Below are 25,393 nucleotides of genomic sequence, written 5' to 3'. Positions count from 1 at the left end.
AACATAAAAACGCGTTCTGCAGGAATTTTTAAACGGATACCGCGCAAGCAAAGTAACACAGAGGCATAAAAGAACGTACATTAACGGGATGTTTCATTTTCTTTTTAACTCTTCGTCCTAAGAGCACTAATCTTCTTAGTCAGGGCGGCCGGGCGATGAGGGACGGGGTCCGACATATCCAGAAGGAATACCCCCGAAAAAATTTCTGAAGATTTTTCGACCAGTCCGGATTCGATCCTGAATCCTCACAGCCATAGACTGCCATCTTGACTGCTCGGCCGTCCAGAATGTTTTATCAACATTGCTTAATAGCGGTGTTTGTAAATCGAAGGACTAGACCCGTGTTTTTCAACTTCTAACGAATCGTCGCCCCCTTCAATAAAACCGTTACGTAGTATCGCCCACTTCACTTCGAAAAAAATTCGATGCCGATCAAGCTTCAAAATTCCGAGGCTAACGCGAAATTTGTATTGCATTGAATAGACTAATGACTTCTATAATGTTATTTGATTAGTTATTGTACGATATAACGAATAAAATATCTAATTATTCTTAATATAATGTTTTACTATATCGCCCAGAAAATTGTTTTTCGCCGCCCAAAATATAAATTGTTACTAATCGCCCCCCAACATGGAAAAACGCCCTCATGGGGACGATATCGCCCCGTTGAGAAACACTGGACTAGACTAATACCGAGATTACCGACGCGAGGATTTCACCAACAAATTTTAGCGAAGGATTACTAAATCCCGAGATATTAAGAACAGGATTAATGAATCCAATTATCTCGACACTAGCCCGTTGCTAGAAAATTTTCTTACACATTACTTAATTGCATATTTCGGAATAAGAGGGCTACGACGATTCGATACCACGAGGGTCACAATGGCCGAATCGATAAGGCGTCGGCCTACCTCTCCGAGATTCAAGATGGAAACCGGCTGAACAACCTCTAGAACTTTTCGGGAGTGATCTTTCCTTAATACCATTCCATGCCGAACCAACGATTGGTATGGCAAAAAAAAAAACCTTCTTAGTATTCACAGGACAGAAAGATACAAAAAAATAAAAAAACAAAGGGGTTTTTTCGTAGAGACGGTCGGGTAGTGAGGAACGGGCCCGACCGCTCATGAAAAATTTCCGAGAAACCTGGGTCAACCAGAGCAGTAAAATGCAAAAATTTTAGTTTGAGATATAAAAATAAGTAAAATATCAATTAATTGAAACATTTTCGTATTAAACTATGAATTGCTTCTAATAACTAATACTTAGAGCGCGTTTGGAACTTGTAGCCGGGAACACCCAAGGTCCTAGACTTTAATTTAGGACCTTGGGGTAACACCAAGGCCATCTAGATGATAGACACCGCGGTAATGGTGACTGACGTCATCGGTCATAGCCGGTTATTCTGGGCGATTAGCGCATTTTTAAACGCTGGTTATTTTGCGGTGTTCAACATGGCGGAAAGTCGACAGGAGATGATATTAATTCTATCATTGCTCTCGAATATCGATTCAGAATCGTATGACGATGATGATTCGACAAGTTCATCAAAAGACAAAAATGAACTTGTAGAATTTTTTAAACAAGTATCGAGAAAAATTTATCTTCGTTTAATTTATACTTTGAAATCAATATTTTCGTAGCATGTGGTGGCCATTTTCTATGCTGTCTTGCCTCATCTGAAATTTGGGACGACATGCTTTCTGATCTTGGTCGCTTTGTGTGGCGGAAATAAAATATTTGTTTTATTTACTCTAAATTTTTAATTAAAATCACTACCACATTCGCCACACGATACGGTGTGTCCACCATCTTATAATTCGATAGAACCGCTGTAGCGCTTTGACACCGTGGTTAATTCGACGAGTACCGCAGGACAACCGGTGACGTCATAACAATGATTTTTAAACGCGGTTGTTATTTAGGTACATTTTCTAAACGCCTTGGTAATTACCGGTAACACCGGCTACCGAACTTTCGGCATTTTGTCGTTTGCGATTTCTTGTTAAAAATTTCGGTTCCTGTATTAATTTCATCATAAATCAAATTACAAAATAAGTAGAAAATATTAGATGAAACGTTCATATTTAATATTAATTTATTTGAATAGAATTTTTAAATTTATTATCTTTCTCAAAAGTTAAATTTAAAATGTAAGAAAATAGATCTGAAACACTCGCTTTTATCATAAATATAATCTGATTAACTTTCACTGATTAATGCATTATTGTTACAATGGGGACAACTCTTACATTTATAATCAAACACATTAAAATATAGGCCAATATGATTATTGTTCTAATATGTACTTTAAATTTGTTTTTTTTTTCCATTCTCTTTATGGTAAAAAATAAATAAAAAGATTTAAAACTTTCCAAGAGAAGCCAAATATGTTTAAAATATTAAAATTTAATTTTTTCAACTTTAAAACTTTTAAAATTATTTTTATTTTACGCAATTCCATGTCTTATACCAAAAACAGAAAAACAATCGCGTTATCAAATAATTCTAATTTTCGATATCATTTATTCTAGATTTTATGTCCGATACTGAAAAAAACGTTATTTATCACGACAGTATCTATTTATTATAAAAAGGAATTGTATTTAATAGGATTCCCTTATGCGATGTATTAATTAAGTTATTAAATAATATAAATAGCGCCCCGATCGGTAGACATTCTACATCGACATCGTAACCTTAAAATTCTTCAATCTTAACAGGTATTAAGGTAATAAATTTATAAATAATATAAAACATAATAATAATATTAATAACATTTAAACTTTGTTAAATATTTATAGAAATATATTACGATGATTTTTCTTAAAATTCTCTTTATTCAAATTTTTATCGTCAACTACGCATTGGCGCCAAAATTTTATTTTGCGCTAGGTATTGTCTCCGTATGATTAAGCGCATTTTAAATTCAGAAGCAATTAAGATTGCGTGTTAAATATACAAAGCTATAGAATCTTACTCTATATGAATATATTTAGAAAATTTTCCACACTTTTGAAACATCCCGTAAGTAGTAATTTACATTCATCATATATCACGTGGCAAAATTATAAACGTCCACGTGGTAACGCGATTTAAAAAAAAAAAAAAAAAAAAATGTGCAGGATTTAAACTCTTAAATGTTTTGTTATGAATATTTTTAGATAAATTATTTGTTTGTCTTGGATTAATTTATAATTAACTTTCGGTTGTTAACAACTTAATTAGATTTTATATACTCAAATGCTTTAAAATATATATAGATTGTTCTGTAAGAAAGCTTGCTTGCCTCTTATATATTTAAAAAATTAATATAATTCAAAATGAATTTTGTGTAGTTTTTATAAATTTAAAAATATTTTAGTATAAATTAATTTCTTAAATGTTTTACGTCAATTTTCTAGATTAATCTGAATTATAAACTTGATTTATTACTTTTTTAAGTATAAAATCTAAAAATAATCATTATATAATTTAATATTGCAATTTATTGTTGTAATTAAAATTACTAAGAAAATAAAAATAATGGAAAACAATAGCTTTAATTAAAATAAACAATAGTACTGTAGAACTTTAATTATGTATATAATTAAAATAAGAAATTTTAAATTGTAATAATAATTGGAAATTTCTGTTGGTATTGTCACAATGTATTTTTACGATTAATACAGTATTACGTTCGGATAACTTTATTTTCATTTCATACATATTTTATTTACTAGCTAGAGTAATGCTGTATGGCAGGGATTACTTTTCCCATACAATAAGTGCCCCATTAAAAAATACAGTAGAGGAGTAAGCTTAAGAATAACAACAAATAAAAATAAAAAAACAGAATATCATAAAATACAGATAAGTTTAAAACTAATATGATAAATAAGTGAAAAATAGAACTAAAATTCCAGCTAAAATAACATCAGTTGGCATTCTAGAGCAGGGATGGGCAACCTTTTTCTATGTAAGGGCTGCATTTTAAGACTTTTGAACTGATGCAGGCCGCATACAAGAGAAAGAGAAAAAAAAATGTTGGTAAATCAGAATTATTTATTCATATATAATTATAAATTAGCATAGGTATACTTAATTTAGCTTCTGGAACTGATGTAAACGTAATATATTGGAAATATTTGGTTAAATATTCGTCACTGCTAGTTTTAAATTAGTTTCCATGTGTCTGTTAGCCGGTTTCTTGTTTTAATTTTTACTAAATTCATTGCGGGAAAAACTATTCACATACATAAGTTGTAAAAATAACGTTTGAATTTTTGCTGCATACTTCCTTAAGCTGGGAAATTGATATATTTATTCACATTTTATGCATTGCGGGCTGCAAAATATATGAATGCGGGCCGCAGGTTGCCCATCCCTGTTCTAGAGTATTAATGTATCAAATAAACTTCAAGTAAAAATAAGATGCAGGCTATTAAAAGAATGACAAACAAAATCCAATCTCGTAACAATTTTATCTAGAATCTAGATCACTTATTAACTGTTTAAATTTTATTTTTATACTGACAATAAACTGTTTTTTACTTTTATTTAAGAAATAGCTTTAAAAGATTTAATTAAAATTAATTTTTAAGAAACATTTATAATGTATTTTACAATGTACATTATATACACTTCAAATAATTATAAATTACAAAATATAGCTGTACTTTTTATTTGAACATTTCTCTACATTTACCTCATTCTGCTGCTGAATGTTATTAACCTAAATTCTTTGTTTGGATATTTCAAATGCTAAATAATATATTACATTTCAGATAACAAAGCCTAGTCAGTCTAGTCAACTATTCTACTGAGACATTGGTTTGATGAATAATAGTGAGATTGCGGCCAAACTTTTCGTCGCAAAAACATGAATGTTGGACGTTCAGTTCCGCCATCATGTAAGCCCAGAAGTTTGACAATGGTGTTTGGAACGTCAGTGGAATTGTGCTCGACCTGCCAAATGCCATTGTCAAACTTCTAGGCTTACAGGATGGTGGCGTTGATCATCTGATGTTCACATTTTTGAAATGAAAACTTTGGCTGCAACCTCTCTCTAATAATCATATAATTTAATAATATATATATAGAGCTATTTTCATCATTATTTAGTAATGGAAGTTGTTCAGTAAAAACAATTCTAATGTTCAGTCACCATATATGTGTATCAGAAGAAATTTTTTTAGAAAAACATCACTATATGTATAATCATTATCCTAATCATCAAATTCTAAATGGTTAAGATATAGTATATCTGGATGTTCTATCATTGATTGATCAAACAAAAAAATGTTTATATTTCATCTGATGTATTGGTTTTTAACTGATTAAAAATGAAATACAATATCTAATCAAAAGATAGACAAATTTGTTGTTGAAAACTTTTCCTAGAATAAACATAAATATTACAAAATTTTGCTTTATATTCATTTGTGTTTTTACCTTTGAGATATTTAAGCAATTATTTTATTTTTTTGTATATTTAAATTTTTGCATATTTTTTTTATTAACCATTTGTTAATAGGGTAACCACTTTAATATATTGTAGGTTTATTGAATAAACTAAAATAGAATACAGATTTTGATAAAACTTGTTTATAGTGTTAATTTTATATCGGAGTATAAACTAGGAAGAATCATAAAATCTAGAATATATTTTTACGTGATAATAAATAAATAAAAACATTCTCAAATATGTAATTATTACATTACAATTAATACATTACATAATACATGCTTTTGGGATGTAATACAAAGTAAAGAAATGGAATAATAAGAGTAACTTTAATACCATTTATATAAGTAGTAATAAGTAAGCAGAAAGTTATCAAAGTACATAATGGCTATAATTAATCAAATATAACTGGAATATTTATAAAAATATTAAACACCTTAATTTTTCAGGACTTGTTTTATACTGTGAACTGGTACATTCATTCCTTTTGTGACGATCGGGATATTGTGAACTTTATCATTTATATGTACCTTTATAATCTTTTAACTATATTTTATACAAACTCTACATTTTATACAAAAACGGAACGAAATAGACCAAAAAGGGTTAGTTAAACGGGAAATCAACTGATAAATTCTGTTGATAAGAACAGTTTAAACTCGATTCCCACGAGTTGAGTTCCTTGTTAAGATGAGTCAAATTTCGGTGACACGACTACGTCACCAATAATTTTATTGGTCCAAGAAGATCATCTCTTCTGACGAAATCAAAGAAGGGCCTGCAAACTCCCTCCCCATATAAAAAGGGAGCACGATGAGTAAGACGAAGAAGTTGTTACTGACCGTGTGTTTGTGCGCTCAAAAGGATAGTTACCTGTCGCCGCCGATCCTCCCTCATCATCTATATTCAAGCCGAACTGTCATCGTTACACTTCCTATCTGAACAACTATTACCTGTTAGTGGACAGAGTCATTACCAACGATCTACTACAAGATCATTTATTCTTAGCCCGAACGCCTACAACGGTCTATAAGGATATCATCGATTATTACATCGACATTCGACTACATATCTTAAGGTATTTATCCTACACGCGAATATTTGTAAGCTCTCTCTCTCTCTCTCTAATCCGCGTAGAATTTATGTTCGCGGATCGTGAGCCATGTACCTTATCACGTGTCTCTCTGTAAAGTAATCGCTTGTATCTAATTAGACCTATGGAAAAAATAAACGGGTATATTTTTATATATAAATCTCTGGGTGCGTTCTTTCCGTCATCCTCTCCACTCGCTTCATTCCGGGTCTAACCCATACGTAACCGCTCGCGCAATTGATTTTCTGTATCAATCTAAAGGTACAGTGGTGTCATCCTGACGTGGTATCAAAGAGATACCGGCCCTATGGTCACACTTTTAATATTTTCAATTACTTTCCTGGCTGTTATATATAACAAAGGGAATCAGTTAAAAAAATGACCTCTCCAAGAGTTTTACATTTTTGGATTCAGGACACCTTGAAATGCCGAGAAAAGCAAAAAAATGTGGTTTTTTCTGTACATATGGTTGTTACTGTGTGTGGGGGCACAATTTTGTTTACTCTGTTTGAAGCTTAATAACACCTGTACTTTTTGTTGAAAATTTCTGAAATTTTGCAGGGAGGTTTGTTTATTAGGAGGATTGATGCTATTAAATGTTGGTGATTAAAGGTCGAAGAGGTGGGGAGATAAAGGGGGTTGTGTGTATCTCCAGTAGGGTCAGACTTAATGACAATTTTACTTGTTATTAGCATTTACAATTTTTTATAAAACCCATCCCAACCCTCAAAATTAAGCTTTTTGTCATTTTATAATAGTTAAAAATAAAGAAGTTTTTAATAAAATATGATAACAGATGGCACCACGAAAAGTTGCCAGGAAAGTTAAGCAACTCGTTTCTGGATTTTTTTATTTTTTGAAGGATTGAAACTATTACTTTACAGTATAGAATGAATACTGGAAACATTTATATAAGAACAGTTTATTAAAGAGATAAAAATTTGAATTTTCAAATTACTATCAATTTTAAATACAGTAGACTCCCTATAACACAGTAAATAAGTTCTGTGTTATATGAATCCGTGTTGTACGAGTCACTTAAATACATGAGCCAATCACAGCCCGTGTGCCGGGCTGTGATTGGCTCATGTATTTAAGTGACTCGTACAACACGGAACTTATCTACCGTGTTATAGGGGGGTCTACTGTAGTTTGATAGGTTTTTACTACAATAGGTATTTTTAGATTATTATAGTGTGAAAACTTGTCGGAAGATATTACAGTTAAGATATTTAGAAATAAAAAATATATTAAAAAATAGATCTGAAATTGAAGTGTAAGTATAATAAAAATTTGAGAGAATAGTTATGAAATAATTTTTATATTTGAAATATAAAATATTAAAAAGTTTTCTATTATTGTATTTCATTCACATAAGAAAATTAAAAGCATACATAATTAATTCATTTTCATTTGTATTCTACCACCATTTTATTTCTTTAGTGAATATTTCCATGTTTTGTACTTTATTGTTTTATTTGTAATCTTTAATTTAAAAGTTTATTAGTTAAAAAAAAATTTATGAATAAGCAAATTTTTGCCAATTTAATTTTATCAGTTCTTTATAATTTAATGCATCTTAGTTTTGAAAATATAAGAAGTTATTTATAAACTATATACATTAAATTAAGTTTCATTACTGCAAATTACCAGTATGAAGGAACAGTTTTGATGATATTGATTAAATTGTTACAATGAGACTATCATTCTGTTATATATTAAAATTCATAATGCTGTCTTACTGAACTGCAATATCTTCTGTTGTTTTAATATATATACATATATTATATAATTGCTCTTAAATTTTTTAAAACACTAAATAAGTAGGCCGTAGTTATAATGTTGGTCATATATTCTATTTTTAGATGTAAGTAATCAATAATTTAAGGTTTATCTTATTATGCTTTATTATGCTATAGATGTTTATAAGATACAATATATAATGCAATTGTTATATTAATTGCAGATCAAGTTTCCACATTACTGTACTTCTGCTGTTCGTTTTGCTTCAATGAAGTACATTTTGGTAACTGGCGGTGTCATTAGTGGAATTGGGAAAGGAGTAATTGCAAGTAGTTTGGGCACACTATTAAAGTCACAAGGAATAAAAGTTACATCAATTAAAATTGATCCTTATATTAATATTGATGCTGGAACATTTTCTCCATATGAACATGGTAATTATATACATGTTTTAAGTAATATTTTAAAATACCAATATTATGAGTATGGAAACATTGTTTTAATTGTGTGTTAAGTTTTATCAATTTAACATTTTTTATTTATTAACAATTCTGAAATTCAAAACTGATGTAATATGTACAGTACAGTTTCATCATTGATCAGCATTATTATTTATTGAATTGTCAGATTTCTTTATTTTAATAAAAATGCACTATATTTCATACAAAGGCTAAATTAAGAGAAAAATACACAAATATTAGTTGGATGTTAATGTTTTATGCATTTTTGTTTTTCTTTTTTAGAGTTAGGAACTTTTGTTATTTCATAAAACAATTACAAAAATAATATACAAAATTTAAAGTACTTATTATGCTTATAATATTAGTTGTAGGAATGGTTATATTGTATAAAGCACACTTATGGATAAATTCTATTATTTTTGTCTAACAGAACAGATTACCGATAAAATTAGTTGATGGATCCAATAAGAACCAGCTTTTATTATGTAATTTTCATGCTTGGTGTAACTTTATTTTTTTTAAGTTGTTTAAAGTTTAATTTTTAGATACATCATTATTATATGTAGAATTGTAAATAAAATGATTAATTTTGTTTTGAAAATATTTTGTTATTGTATGAGGCATTAAAAATATTTAGTCCGACTAAAAATGCTGTCATTGTACTTTAACTTTTTCTATATCTAAGTAATTATTTTGCCAATAGGTTAAATCTTTAGGTTTAAAGTTGCAGATTGTTTTTTCACTATTCTTGTGTTTCTCATATAAATTATTTTATGATAATGACATATATATATATATAATGGTTTATCAATTTTAAAAACTGAAATAGTCAAATTTTCCACTTAATGACAGTTATTTGTTTCTAGGGAATATTGTTTTGTAACAACTATTGTTAAAAATTACAAGAAAAAAGAATAATTTAAAAAACAAAACTTTTTATGATTATTATTAGGTACAGTAGACCCCCTATAACACGGTAGATACGTTCCGTGTTATATGAATTCCGTGTTGTACGAGTCACTTAAATACACGAGACAATCACAGCCTGGCATATGTGCAGTTTATGGGCTACGGCTGTTTGAAAGGTTTTCTTCCATAAAATTAATCAATTCTAGACTAATTTGACTCAACATTTCCAAAACACATATAATTTTTTTGGAATAATCCATATAAACTATGCTATAAACAAAAAAATTGTAGGATTACTTACCGAGTGTGCTCTGTTTGACAATGCCATTGCTTAAGCTTGTTTTCGTCGCGGAGTGGCTTATCGAATGGTGGGCACATGTTTCCTGATAAGTTATTTTTCTGCGAAAAATTCGCTGAACTTTGGAGACATCATTAATATAAATATAATTTTTATGGCCGTTAAATAATAAATGGTTTTTAGTAGGTCCACTGCTTGTTTAAACTCAACGGTTTGTGCAATGTTTGCTATTGGTCCAGATTCGACCAATCCTGTCGCAACACGAGTTGGTGATGATGTTTTACTGTGTTAAATGAGTCTCTTTTAGCATGTTATACAAACACAATCGCAATTTTTTCACCATGTTATATGAACCCATGTTATAGGGGGGTCTACTGTACACATATGTTGACCAGTGTCTTATTTCAAAAATTTACTTATAATGTTACATTTGGAAGTTTCTTTGATTAGATATTTATTTTGTTTTAAAATATTGTTTATCTAAAATGAGGAAACAAAATTTCTTATAAAAAGTTGCTCCAATATATTAATTCCATCCATATACAGCAGGCCTGGCCAACCCGCGGCTCGTGGGCTGCATCTGGCCTGTAACATTAAATTGTGTGGCCCGCTAAGCGATATTATATATCTATTAAAACTTTTGTTTCCCATTATGTGTATACCAAAAAAGTAATAAATGAAAATTTGCATGTGTCATTGTTACAATGCACAAGTGTGAGTACGAATGCTTGGTATAACAATAAAATCTTATTCATTTTGTATTTATTTTACTTTTTTAAAAACATGTTTGCCTAAGGGTACATTCGTTAAGTCAAACCAGTTAAACAAGAATGATGTCATTGTTATTCTTGTTTTGTTAGACTTTTCGAACGATTTGTTTACAACTAAATGGCTGTTTCTAAAATCAAAGATATGAATGTTGCTAGTGCCACCTTATCCAAAATATTTTTCTTAGATTGCTTCAGGTGGACAGTTATTTCAATCATTTCACCTTTTAATTCACAATTTAAACACTTGAGTAGATTTAGAAACATCGATATCATCTGGCGCCATTTTCTTAACAAAGTAAACTAACTCTTTCCTTCGTGAGCTTTGTTAGAGTTTCATTCAAAATGTCATCACCGCGGAGCATGCGCACTGAGTGAGACTACTACTTTTTGAACGATTCGTTACTAACACGTTTAACTCGTTTGACTTAACGAACGTACTCTATATTGTGGCCCACCGTAATGTTACGTGTGATCAAAGTGGTCCACAAAACAATTTGGGTTGGCCAGGCCTAATATACAGTATATGTTTTTGATGGCTTATGTTGAAGCTAGAATTATATTCTAGTTCCAATAAAGACCATCATACAGACATGAATGTTTTGATATTATATAATTATACATATGTAAATTAATAATCTGTGTTAATTTAAAAAACAGTAATTTAATTATATGTTTTTAGGAGAAGTATTTGTATTAGATGACGGTGGCGAAGTGGATCTCGATTTAGGGAATTATGAGAGATTTCTTGATATAACATTAAATAAAGACAATAATATTACAACAGGAAAGATCTATGCTAATGTTATTGCTAAAGAAAGAAGTGGTGATTATCTTGGTAAAACAGTTCAGGTATTATTTTTTAATTTTAATTACTATATTAATTTAAATATAATTTGAATAGAAAGTGACTATTTTGTATTTAATTTTAAAGGTTGTACCTCATATCACTGATGCTATTCAAGAATGGGTGGAAAATGTAGCTGTAAAACCTGTAACTGCTGATGGAACCACACCAGAAGTGTGTATTATTGAGGTAATAAATAAAATAATTTGTTTTAAATAATCTGTTTTCTTTAACATATGTAATTTACCAAGAAATTCTAAAACTTAGTTAGGAGGAACAATTGGGGATATTGAAGGTATGCAGTTTGTTGAAGCTTTCAGACAGTTTCAGTTTAGAGTAAAACGAGAGAACTTTTGCTGTGTTCATGTCAGTTTGATTATTCAGGTGAGTTTAAAAGATGATAATGAATAAATAAATAGCGTTTAATTCAGTTTAAAACCTTTATTATATCCCATGAATATTTTGTTTCTAGCCTAAAGCAACTGGAGAACATAAAACAAAACCCACTCAAGCAAATGTGAGAGAACTAAGAGGTCTTGGTTTATCACCAGATTTTGTAAGTTTAATTTTATGAATTAAATTTTTAAAATTTTACAAAAAAGTTTAAAATATGAAAATACTGAAACTTATAATAATATAATAATGATAGATGATCAAGTTCAAAAACAAATATAGAAAATATAATGGATCTTCTATCTGCATTAATATACATTGTTTAGCATGTGCATTGCTGATTAATTAGTGATGGTAAATATACTTATATATTTTGATTAAATATATAATTATATACTTAATCATTTTAATGGGAATATACATATATGTTCCCAAAGTATCTTCTTTTCCTCTTTGTGTTTAAATTTATTATATTTTATATACAGTATGTATCCAAAACTAAGTACGGTAATTAGTACATATTAAATATTTAATACAATCAGCACCATAGCTAGGACTGGCAAAAGGGGCACACACTAGGTGTGCAAACCCTGGAAGGTGCAATCAGCATAGTGATTCTTATTCTTTCAATATATCTAACAAGTTTTGGAGGGTGCAAAATTAGGATCTTGCCCTGGGTGTAATGACCCTGGCTATGACACAGTATAATAAGTAAATTTTATAAACTGTATAGCCATTACTGTATAGTATGTAGTTTATATTAAACAGCTTATCTAAATTCACACAAAAGCTGTAACAGTTGATCAAATGCAAAAAACACATTCCAACACAAATTTGAACATAAACACAAATGTTTTTGGCTACATTTAGAGGCCTTCATCAGGTAAGAGAGCCATTCAATAAATCAAATAAGTACAGATCTTTCAAAAATGGAACATTCCATACATGCTAGGTTACAGGTTAAAAATTTAAGATTATTCCATACTTAAGCAGATGCAGTTTTTAAAATTATAAATTATAAATGATTAAAATACAAAGATTTGTGTATAGATGAAAATATTACAAATTAAACATAAGTAATAAAAATAAGTTGGGAATTGAGCAGACATGAATTAAAATTAAGTGTTACAGGTCACTAAATATTATAAAATGAACATAAATAATAAATAAAATATGACTCAAACAAACATGGCATAAGTGTTAAAGGCTCATGGTTTCAATGATTCTTAGTTTTTTTTGGTCAAAAATGTTTTAAGATTTTTTCCATTACTTCATGACAAATTGCAAAATCATCCAACACTGTCAAGTATTCTGTGTAATGGTTCAAAACAAATCGCTGACAGTTTGCCTGCATCATATATCTCACTGTTGTTTGCCAAGTCTTGAAAGCCACATACAATTGGTGAAGAACTTATCTTACCAGCATGAAGTTCTGAAAACTGTTCTACATAAATCACCACATGATATAATAAAGAGTATTCCTCTAAGTCAGTGATCTCCACACTTTTTGATTGTGTACCCCTAAGATGAAAATAATTATAAGTTGTACTCCCTATAACAGGGGTGGCCAACAAGTCGATCGCGATCGACCGGTCGATCGCCAAGCCAATTTTGGTCGATCGCTAGCGATGTCTTGACTTAATATATTATATTTGTAACCGAACGCAACTGTATGCATGCTGTTATGACTCGACTCATAAGCAATGAGTGCACTTGGTACTGAAACAGTGTATAAACATAGTATGTATTTCACACTTCCCCCTCCTCACTTAGATTATCCTATGACAACAAGTCAATCGCGACACATTTTTACGATAAAAAGTAGATCTTATGTGCACAAAAGTTGGCCACCCCTGCCCTATAACATAATAAAATTTGCTAAATTTTCACTATAAATACATAATTCCCACTAAATTTCCTGCTACCTGCAATTTGTTTTTCTGTGTATGATCTCAAATGATTGTGAGCCTACTTCTTTGGGATGATGACTGTAAGATCAGACAGACTGCAGACAGGACACACACAGTATTTTGAAGGAAAACTTGATGTACCCCACTTTGGAGTCCACTGCTCTAAGCAACACTTCAGTTTAAAGGTGAATAGATGAAATGGCTGAGAATGTGGAATATATGTTGTGCAGCAAACTAAAGACAACAGAATTTGCATTACAGCTGGACAAGTCAACTTTGCCAGAATGAGTCCGCTTCTAGCTTATTCACACTTTATCAAAGATAACATTTAACTCAGGAGTTTTTATTTGCAAGGCAGTTAGAAACAGATACTAAAGGGAAGTCAATATTTTGTGTTGTTGAGCAGTTCTTCAGGGACAAGAAAATTTCACTTGCTAACTTACTTGCTGTTGCAACTGATGGAGCTCCATCAAAGACTGGTCATGACCATGGGTGTGTTGCATATTTGAGGAAATATATGCCAAATGTATTTACCATTTGCTTTGTCATTCACTAATAACATCTCGTTGCAAAAACCTCAATGATCACCTTCACAAATCATTACATACACATTTGTTTAGCCAAGAGATTATAGATAGATTTATGTTAACTTAATTTAACAGCTCATTAGATACAATGGAATAAAAAGACTGTTATGTATCCAGGTATACAATATAGTCAGAAATTTTTTTCAAAGTTATTTATTATTTTGTATTGAATGCTTAGAAGATTGGTGACAGGAGAATGTAAGTAAGCAAGCCACAGTATTAAAAGAAACTACTAATTACACAATAGTATATGCAATCTATCCTGCAAAGTGGAAAGCATATTGTCAAAATTGTAAGCTTGAGAGGCAACTTTAATTATGCTGTTTTAATCTCATAGAAGGAAAATGATAAAGTATTGCTGGGCTCCTCATTAATCATATCAATTGGCACCTGGCCAACAAAAAATTGTTAAATGAAAACCAATATGGTTTCAGACCTGGACGTTCAACAACTACAGCCATCAATAAAGTTGTAAAATTCATCGAGGCTGCATGGAAACAGAATAAGCACACCCTGTTAGTAAGCATCGATTTTAGAAAGGCGTTCGATCACCTCTGGTGGCCAGCCATACTGAAGAGTTTGAGAAAGACAAAATGCCCTGAAAACATTTATTACCTATTGGTAAGTTATCTCGAGAACAGAAGAGCAGGCTTCTTTTCTGATGGCTTGAATATTGTCAAAAAAGTAAATCGTGGATGTCCCCAGGGCTCCCAGTGTGGACTGGAGCTTTGGAATCTAGTCTAATATGGCCTTCTTAAAGTAATACAGAACACTGAAGAGATTCAAATACAAGGTTTCGCCGATGTATCACTTTAATGATTTGTCACCAAAACCGTGACATTCTTCAAAAGACAGCCAATGAAACTCTCCACAAAATTCATGAATGGAGTGAACAGAATAAACTCCCTATCAACTATAGGAAGTGTGAAGGTCTGGTGTGCACCAAAAGATCACGCCGCAAACAACTTCAGAGATCCTTGTGCATATACCTGAATGGAAACAAAATAAAAATAAAGCTATACATAAAATATTTAGGCATGCTTATTGATCCAACCCTTAGTTGGAAACAACACATTGAAGAAGTCTGTCATAAAATCAAACAGAAAACTAATACGATGTATCATATTGCAAGAAACACTTGGGGTCTCCCAGCTAAACAATGCAATATGATCTATAAGAATGCAGTTGAACCGGCTCTGCTATATGCTGCCGAGATTTGGGGCAAGAGAGTCTCTATTGTTCACAACAAAAGGAAATTATTGTCAGTTCAGCGAGGCTTTGCCATGTGTGTTTGCAGGGCATATCGAACAGCGCCGACAAACACCCTACTGGCAATTTAACCCCAATACACATCAAGATAAAAGCCATGGTTTGGAAATGGAACTTAATGCTAGACAACATAAAAGAATACTCAGAACAGGACATTCATACTCTGATTGCAAATGACTATTACCCTTTGAATAGTGAGGCCTTACTTAACAAAATAAGACGTCATGGTATTGACACCTACTTCACAGACTTCAAGACTCTCTTCCATCCTGCAACAAACAACAATAACTTGATTAGAATCGACTGCACTCCTGAAGAAAAGGTAGCCAAATGGCACATATTTACGGACAGTGCAAGAAACGAATTGGGCATGGGAGCAGCATTCGTTGTATACGATATTTCATCTAATAACATAATCCATGAAGAATACCATAAGCTCTGCGCCCACTGTTCCAACAGTCAGGCGGAGCTGTGGGCAATGCTTAAAGTTCTCACAACAGTTACGAAGCATCTCCAAAAATTTAAAGGAGAAATAAACTTCTTCACCGACAGTAGGTATGTACTCAGTGTTCTGGCAAGCATGAGGAAATTAACAACAACGGGAATAAAGGTTAATCAACTGGCAAGGAATTTAAACAACCATAGAAACATTACTTTTGGTTGGGTGCCTGGTCACAAGAACATACCGGGCAACGAGAGAGCCGATAAGTTAGCTAAGAGGGCCACAGAACTGTTAATAAATCCCTCCTTTGGACTAATTCCAACCAGTTACATCAAAAATTTCATCTGTAACAAAAGCATAGAACTCTGGGAAACAGACTGAAACAACTCCACAACCAGTAGAACTACTTTAAGCTTCCTCCCATCCATCTGGAAGAGACAGAAGTATAACTACATAAACCCAGCATTTTCCTTAACACAGTTCTTGACAGGCCACAGTAACCTACCATCTTACCTACACAGGATAGGAAAGAGAAGTAACGCACATTGCAGTTGTGACGACTCATCTTACGGTGACACATTCCACATCATATTTGACTGCCTGACGTACGAACCCGATAGGAAGGACCTGAAAGAATACTGCACCTTTCATGGACAGACTTGGCCGCCGAACCTGGACTTTCTTTGTGCACATAAAGAAAGCTACAATCTTTTCTCGAAATTTGTTGCTGCCTGCACTGCTTTTCAGAATGACTTTACAACTTACAGAAGCTTGAACAGTTGACTCAGACTGTTTTACCAATGTGGGATGCTGTTAAGTCATCAATGAATTCTCTGTCAAAATATGTTTCCACTTCCTCTCTCTTAGTGCAACTAGCACTATAGTCATTTTGACTCTGTAATTTCAAATTTTTCTAATAATTGTAAAGTGTCTTATTCTGGCTATTTTGAAACTTAAATTTTTGTGTATGGTGCAATTACCACTAGTTAACACTAGCCAAGTTGACTACTTTATAAATTGTAATTTCCATGTATCTTACATCTTGTTTATTCTTTATATTATGTGTTCAAATGTCTACTAGACACTGTGGAATAGCCGATGCCCTTTTAACTATCTTTATTTTCACAAAACTGGTTACTGTCTAGATCGATGTACTTATATTACTCTGTATTCTTATAATATTGTATTGTGTTCAAATTGACTCAATCTCTTGTCAGGAAAAGTACTCCCGTTTTGTATATACCGTTAATTCTGTGCATATTTGTACTCTATTGCATCTTGTTTTAATTGAATAAATGGCGATGCAGATGCCCATGGGGTCCCTTGGGGACCCCATGGTTGCTATTTTCACACTTCCCTATCTTTCTCTGTTTCTTCTTCCGCCTAACTTCTTTTTTCTTATTCTCTTCTTTCTGCTTCCAATAGGGCTAAGTCCGATGCTAAGTACAGATAGCCCTCTTTTCCTTTAATCCAAAGTCCAAAGTATTGCTGGGTAATAAATATAGATATATGGGCTACAGAAATCATAGCTGAACAGAGTGTAAATGTTAATATAAAATAAATGCATAAATCTGTTTTAGATCATCATATATATTCTAAATACAGTCATCTCCTATGTTATCTTTGAGTTTGAGTTATTATTATTAGAAATTTTGTTATAAACTTTCAAAAGATTTTAGAGTCATGAGCATAATCCTGAATGATCCTGTGATATATTGCAGTTTACAATTGTATAATATTATTATTATTGAATTATTTCATATATATATATATATAAGAAATTAGGATTTCCACTAATTTTCCATTCAAGATTCAAATATTAATCCTCAATTTTGAATATTCACTAGAAACAGAGTTTAAATTATTTTGAAAGTAATTCTAATGCAAAGTGAAAAAGTTTATCATCTGAATTTGTGATCAAGTTTTAATAAATATATAAAATAATAAATTTATATTAAAAGTCTAAATAAAATTTACAGAATATGGGTGATTTTTTTTTTCTTAATTATCAATCAAGGTGCAAATTTTAAAATTAAATATAAGATGCAAAAATTATTATTATATATGATTGAAAAATCTAAAATTAGTGATAAAATTGAATTAAATTATATTATAAATATTTTATAAACTTTAGATATTGTAATTTACTTTGTTTTACTTCAGATCATTTGTCGCAGTGAAAAACCTGTTACTACAGAAGTAAAGGACAAAGTATCAAATTTCTGTCATGTGTCACTCAATCAAGTAAAAATTATTTTTTTTATGTATATTTAATGTTTAGGTTACTGTGAAAAATTCATGATTTTTTTTTGCATGACTTTTAGGTTATATGTATTCACGACGTTCCTTCTATTTATCATGTTCCATTGTTACTAGAAGAACAAAATGTAGTTTCAGCTATTGCAAATAGACTTAATTTAAAATTACCAACATTACTTCCTAAGCCACCTTTATATGAGTGGCAAGAACTGGCATCTCAATTTGACTCTGTGGTAAATGAAGTAAAGATAGCATTGGTGGGGAAATATACTCAGTTGAAAGATTCATACACATCAGTGACTAAAGCTCTTCAACACGCTTCTCTTTCTTGTAATATGAAGCTAAATCTAAAGGTAATCTATAATTTATAATTGGAAATATTTTAGAATCCTTATAAATCTGTAATTGTTTAAATGTTTGAAAATATTTTCAGTTTATTACAGCAGATGATTTAGAATCTGAAACTGAACGAACAAATCCTGTTCGTTATCACGAAGCCTGGCACCAGCTCCATCTCTCTGAGTAAGAAACTTTGTCAGTTTTAATTTTGAATTTAAATTTTGTTTACTTGAGATAAATGCATATTTTAGTGGTGTAATAGTTCCTGGTGGTTTTGGAAATCGAGGCATTGAAGGAAAAATTGCTGCAATTACATGGGCAAGGAAAACTTCCAAACCATTTCTTGGTACATTTTGTTCACATGCAAAATTAAAGTCAGTTGTAAAAACAGTTTAATTTAACAAATTTTTTCAATTTATTTTAAAATGTAGGAGTGTGTTTGGGTCTGCAGTGCGCAGTTATTGAGTTTGCACGTAACGTGTTGGAAATGAAGGATGCAAATTCCCAAGAAGTAGATCCAGAATCAAAATGCCATGTGGTAAATAGTACTATAAAATAATTTTTAAATATTTTAATTCACAGTTTTTTAAAAATTAAATTATATTATGCATGGATAAGTTCATCTCATTAATTTTACAATGTGTAATTGGATTAACTTTAATACATCAATTTAAACATGTATATATGCTAATAATATGAATACAAATATAAAATGTAATCAGGTTTTGAAAAGGTATCAACTTATTTTGAAATACAGTGCCAATCATAATCCCAAAAGACACAATCCTGAATATTGAAATCCCAAAAACCTCAATTCACATTGAAAAACACTATTTTTGGGCTGTATGAGAGGAATAGAAGTCAAATTGGTAATTGGTTGCACTCTGAATTAATTATTTATAGAGGTCTGTCTTTATTTGATACTGCATTGAGGTTTGTTCTGTCTTCTTTCATATCACTCTTTATTATATTCCTTAGAACATAATAGAAGAGATTTGTGAAGTTATTCTGTTGCATAAAAGCTGCGAGAAGTTAAAGATACTAGGCTTAAACTTTAAAAACTAATTATTATTGGTGAAAACAGAACAAGATTTTTTAATGGCCATCATATGCTTGCAAAGTTTGTAAATCAGAATCACTCTCTAATTACAAGTACTGCGAGTGTTTTAAAGATTGCAGAAGTAATAAAAATGCAAGTGAAAAATACAAAAAAAAATCTCCTCTTAAATTATTCAGTCATGTACAGTACAACTTCTGTTTCTTCACACACAATACCATGCTTGCCTTCAAAAAATGCAATTGTCAGAAAATGAAAAGAATCTGACAAGCTCAATGACCTTCTGAACCAAAGATACCTGCTGGTATAAAGGTTTTTCCAGTATTAAAAAACACATTAAATGGTGAACTGTTCTTGGTTAGAGATTTGACTGTCAAAGAAGATAGACTTTTTATATTTACCACTAAATATAACATAGAAAAACTAATCCATGCTTCACATTGGATAATGGATGATACTTTCAAACTGTTCCCACTGTTTTTTATTAACTATATACAATTCATTCACTGTAAATAAAAATTGGATCTAAGAATTTTAGAACTTATTCACTCATTTATGTATTGATGACTGGAAAAAGAAGCACTTTATAAACACTTATATGAAGATTTGGAATTAAGTGCAATCAAAGTGTTACAGTTTGTTTTTCCATTTAGCCCAATGCATTTGGCAGAAAATTCAGATGAGGGTCTTGGCCACAGACAACTTGATATGGCAATGATGAAATCTTCAGTTTAAAATTGGCATTTCTTCCATCTGATGAAATTCCAAGAGCTTTTAATGAATTAAACTTGCATTTACCTACAGAAACTAGCAAAGTTATTGACTGGTTTGAGAATAGCGAGGTTGAGGCCAAAGTTTTCAATGCGAAAATGTGTATGTCGGATGTTCAGCACCGCTTTCCCATAAGCCTAGAAGTTTGGCAATGGAGTTTGGAAAGTCAGTGGAATCATGCTCGATATTCCAAACGCCATTGCCAAACTTCTAGGCTTACAGGAAAGCGGCACTGAATGTTCGTCTTACAGCACCACTTGAATGTTTTTGCATTGAAAACTTCGGCCTCAACCTCGCTAATAATTATATTTACAGCAGGATGAGAAAACATTTATGCAATAGTGTTGCAGTTCAATTACCAGTATTATATCTTCCAAATCAGTGGTCTGTATAAGAGTACATGCATAAGTCTGTTCCGTGTATCCAAAAGAACATAGATGCATGGCATAGAAGGTGGGAAGTTTAATAGAGAATTCATTGGTGTATTTCAAATCAAGAATTTGAAAAAGAGCAATGCCACATAGAAAATGAATGTGAATGTATTCTCTGAGGAGAGCCATGCCCTAAAAGGAGAAAAAACAGCTATTCATCATAAAGCAAGATATCAAAATATAGTTAATGATCATGAAAGTCAGCCAGCTGTTATGGATTACCTCCATACAATTGCCAATAATCTTTCTCTGTAATATACATAATAATGTTATGTATATTACAGAGTGTAATAAGATTCAGAGTGTGGTCCTTACATGTTGTTTTGTTATTTTTACTTTTTTCCCCATTATTTACAATTCTCAGCATTGATTTTTATAATTTGTAATTTCATGTATTTGATTTTAGCCTATATGTATTAATGTAATAATAGTCAATATATGTGTATTATGAACATAATACACACATATTGATTATTCTTGTTATTGAATACATATTGATCACACATATTGATTATTCTTGTTATTGAATATTTTATTGTGTAAAAGGGGCTATGAAGTGTTCTATCGTGTTTACATGTTTCTTAAATAAATTCCACTTTAAAAATGTAAATAACAATAATTCTTAAGACATTTATTATTTTTGCAGGGTTATATTTTCAGAATTTTAACCTTTTTGGATTATGTTTTTCAGGATTATAACCCAAACCCCTTGAAATATACAGTAAAACCCCTATATTTTTGTGACCACCAATGGTTCTGAGCAAAAGTAGTCTTTATGAGGAGTGATCCTTTAGTTTGATTTTTATTCAAAGCTGTTTTTTAAAAGTTGTATATATTATCAGCCACTGAATTAGAAACCTTTATTCATTATCAGGTTGAGCCACCTTTAGCTTGAATTACAACAAATGCAAATGGACATGGATTCCATTAGATGTTTAAGTGAACCTATATCTAAAGAATACTAGGCATTCAGCAGATTTGCCTTTAAATTGCTTAGATTGGATGGAAGTGGATGCCTGTTGCAGATCTCTTTTTCCAACGTGTTCTTTGTGGGATTCAGATCTGGACAGATACTGGAAATCACTATCATGTTTCCTTCCCATTAGCAAGAATTATTCAGTGGAAAGTGCAATTATTATCTATGAAACATTGCTTTTCTTCTAGATAAAAATGTAACATTACAGGATGCACTTGATCTGCTATAATATTCAGATGAGCTTCAGTTTACATGACTTTGTAGCAATATCATTATTCCATTTCCAGCAATATCAGTGGACTTATTCCATGCCAATGAAACATATTCCTGACCCTTGAATTATATTACAGTACCAGGCAGTTTGGGTTCATTGCTTCATGAGGTTTCTTGCAAAACTTTGCTGACCAGTGATACAAGTATACAATGGCATGTCCAACCACAAATCTGTAGTTTCCATTTTAGCGTGTGATTATACATACCAATTCCCTTCAATTCCCTGCACGTAAGTCAGTGTTTTCACACTAGTTGCAGAGTGGCCTATATTAAAGAAATCTCAATTGTTGCACACTTCAAGTTCTGTTCTTCTTCACAAGCCTCTTCAGATGACACTGGTTTCATTCATATATCATTTTTGGATAACAATTATGCCTCAGATGAACAATGTGAATTATTTTTCTAGGCACTATACACTTTAGATATTTCACCTTTTGAGATTCCAGATAGCTGTTTTTAAAATTATAGCATCAGCAAGACTGGCTTCCATGGTTTGAAATGAGTTTGTTTTCAAACTATGAAAGGTATCTCATTTTCTGTATTGTAAGAAGTATTAATTAATGATTACTGCTACATAGCAGTTTTTAATAGGAGTGGTTTAATAGGAGCAGTTTGTAATACATCATCACATAATTTCCATATATAATATATATGCTTTGAATGACCGTTGCACTTCTTTGCATAAAGGTTCTAATTTAATGACTGGGGCAGTGTAGATCTATTGATATTTCATTTTGTTAATTGGATCTTTACATAAAAATTAAATCTGTGGTTTAATTTTGGAAAACTTAAATTAAGAATGGTTTATTTTCTTTCTGAAAAATGGCAGAATTCTGTAGAAAGAGTAAATTATTGATAAGATATTATACACATACAGAAAAGAAATATAAAACTATTTTAAAATTCTTAATCATTTTCAGGTAATAGAAATGCCAGAACACAATCCAGAAGGTCAGTTAGGTGGAACAATGAGACTAGGAAAGAAACGTACTTATTTCAAAACCGATAAATCAATTTTACGTGAGTTTAGTTTTGTAAGAAAATTTATTTTTGTATTTGTTGTACGTTATAATTGTAAGTGTTTGCAGGGACTTTATATTGTAATGCCGATTACATTGAAGAAAGGCATAGACATCGTTATGAAGTAAATCCAAAATATGTACCTGAATTTGAAGCAGCAGGCATGAAATTTGTAGGTCAAGATGAACATAAAGAAAGAATGGAAGTCATGGAATTAGAAGGTTTAATTTTATCTTAATTTTTTAAAAATAATTAAATTATTACTAATTTGTTAATAATAATAATTTGTATAATATAGGCCATCCTTATTTTGTGGGCGTACAGTATCATCCCGAGTACATTTCTAGACCATTAAAACCCTCTCCACCATATCTTGGTCTTATTCTCGCATCATCTAATAAATTAAATTCCTATTTAAGTAAGAAGTTCCATTTAACAGTTTTTAACGAAAAGACGACCGATGTAAGAAATGGTTTTCAAAAACAACATGTACTGAAGTCCAAATCAAATTTAGTTAATGGTGATATTAATGATGTTTCTCTACTAGAAAATAAAAATTTACATATTGGATGAAATTTTTAGCTTGGGAAATATTAGTTTGATATAAGTTACATTAAACAATGTGATGATACTTAATACTTAAATCATTTTTTAGTGAGTAAATATGTAGTTTCAATCACTTCATTTGTTTGAAAAATTTAAGTTGATTTAAAACAATTTTTCAAACGAATGTTGTATATTAATAGTACAAGCTGAATCATGTTTTGTCCAAAATTTCATATCGTCTGGAGTACAATCATATGAATTGCATTTTCTCGTACATTTTTAGTGTATAAAATTTGACATCTGCGTCAAATAATAGATTTACAAATTTTGATAAATAAAATTCGTGAAACCCTTTACTTTAAAACAGTAGTTTTATAGAAGTATCATAAAAAAGACAATTCAGTCTCTCAAAAATAAATTTTTAAAATATTTTTTGTGGACATTTGTAAAAAGTTTTCTGTAATATTTCGTTTGGAAGAGTTAGATCAAAAATATTTGTAAGTGCTAAACTATTGTAAATTTTTATTCTAAAAGAAAGGATTTATGTGTTGTTAATACTCGAGCTGATTATTGATTAAAAGAATGTATATCTGTTGCATTGGCATTGATATCTTCATAATAAAAATATTTAAATTGTTATAAAATTAAATCTTTGTATGTAGAGAAAAAATTAAAGTTCAAAATTTTGAATGAACTTTATTGTGTATTTTTTTAATGACACAGAAATTTACATGCCTAGAATATAATTATTTATATACACAAGCAATGATACATCGCAAAAGTCAAAATACAAAAAGCATCATGTAAGAATTGATACAATCCTTGAACAAGATAATATACAAAGTCTACAGTTTAATTTGGGTGTAAATTCCAAAATCTGATTCAAGGAAAAATTAAACAAATGTATTGATACAAACTGGATAGTCTATTAATTATTATACCTTCATTCTAATGTATGAATGATTATTAATTAAAACTGATTTAATAACAATAAGCAATAAGAATACACATTTTAAACCTTTCAAATGTACTTTCTTGTCGCTGCTGAATTACAGTGTAATGAATATTTAAACATCAAAACTTACAAATTAAAAATAAATAAAATAATTTTTTTCAGTTTGAGCTAATACAAATCTAAAATAATCAGTTAAATGGAATCCATTATGTTCCTTTTTCAATAATTAATAGTTTCAGAAAACAAATTTTACAGTTTATGAATGACCATTTCAGTTACTGATTTTTAAATATAGTATTACAATAACTAGAATCTATTTTCAGATTAAATTATGTAATGTATTTGCTTTGTTCATAAATGTACAGGTATACCTCACCTTACGTCGGTAATTGGTTCTAGGAGAGGCGACGTAAGCCGAATTTATTTGTGTAGTTACGACATAAGTCGAAACTACGGTGGAAAACGCCAATAATGAGCACTTAAAGACCGCTAAATAAGACGACAATACAGAAACACAGATGTTTTCATGTTTCGTTCTCTAGGATTTATGATGATTATATTAACATTTACTGTAAATGTACATATTTTAATATGA

General features: G+C 30.7%; 2 protein-coding genes across 3 annotated transcripts in view; both read left to right on the top strand.

The window, feature by feature from the left end:
* LOC136988000 (rho GTPase-activating protein 20-like) overlaps nucleotides 1-15,736 on the top strand; it is a 90,759-nt gene extending 75,023 nt beyond the window's left edge. Inside the window, exon 18 of the mRNA XM_067285768.1 lies at nucleotides 15,727-15,736. The gene's annotated coding sequence lies outside the window, so the exon portion shown is untranslated. The remainder of the gene's footprint in view (nucleotides 1-15,726) is intronic.
* Nucleotides 2,653-24,537, top strand: LOC136988001 (CTP synthase 1-like). 2 transcript variants are annotated; one of them, XM_067285770.1, is made up of 14 exons: nucleotides 2,653-2,737; nucleotides 8,512-8,722; nucleotides 11,406-11,575; nucleotides 11,658-11,759; nucleotides 11,838-11,954; nucleotides 12,043-12,126; nucleotides 18,335-18,415; nucleotides 18,496-18,783; nucleotides 18,864-18,952; nucleotides 19,021-19,115; nucleotides 19,201-19,307; nucleotides 23,198-23,297; nucleotides 23,366-23,518; nucleotides 23,596-24,537. In XM_067285770.1, the coding sequence occupies exons 2-14, from the start codon at nucleotides 8,557-8,559 to the stop codon at nucleotides 23,868-23,870; spliced, it is 1,827 nt and encodes a 608-aa protein (XP_067141871.1). In that variant the 5' UTR covers nucleotides 2,653-2,737; nucleotides 8,512-8,556; the 3' UTR covers nucleotides 23,871-24,537. The 2 variants fall into 2 exon arrangements, with proteins under 2 accessions (XP_067141871.1, XP_067141870.1); XM_067285769.1 differs by lacking the exon at nucleotides 2,653-2,737 and adding an exon at nucleotides 2,872-3,033.
* The last annotated feature ends 856 nt before the right edge of the window (nucleotides 24,538-25,393 follow it).

This window comes from Centruroides vittatus, unplaced genomic scaffold, assembly GCF_030686945.1.
Source record: "Centruroides vittatus isolate TY-2023 unplaced genomic scaffold, ASM3068694v2 scaffold_2979, whole genome shotgun sequence".
NCBI lineage: Eukaryota > Metazoa > Arthropoda > Arachnida > Scorpiones > Buthidae > Centruroides > Centruroides vittatus.
This window is presented reverse-complemented; position numbering and strand designations above follow the sequence as displayed.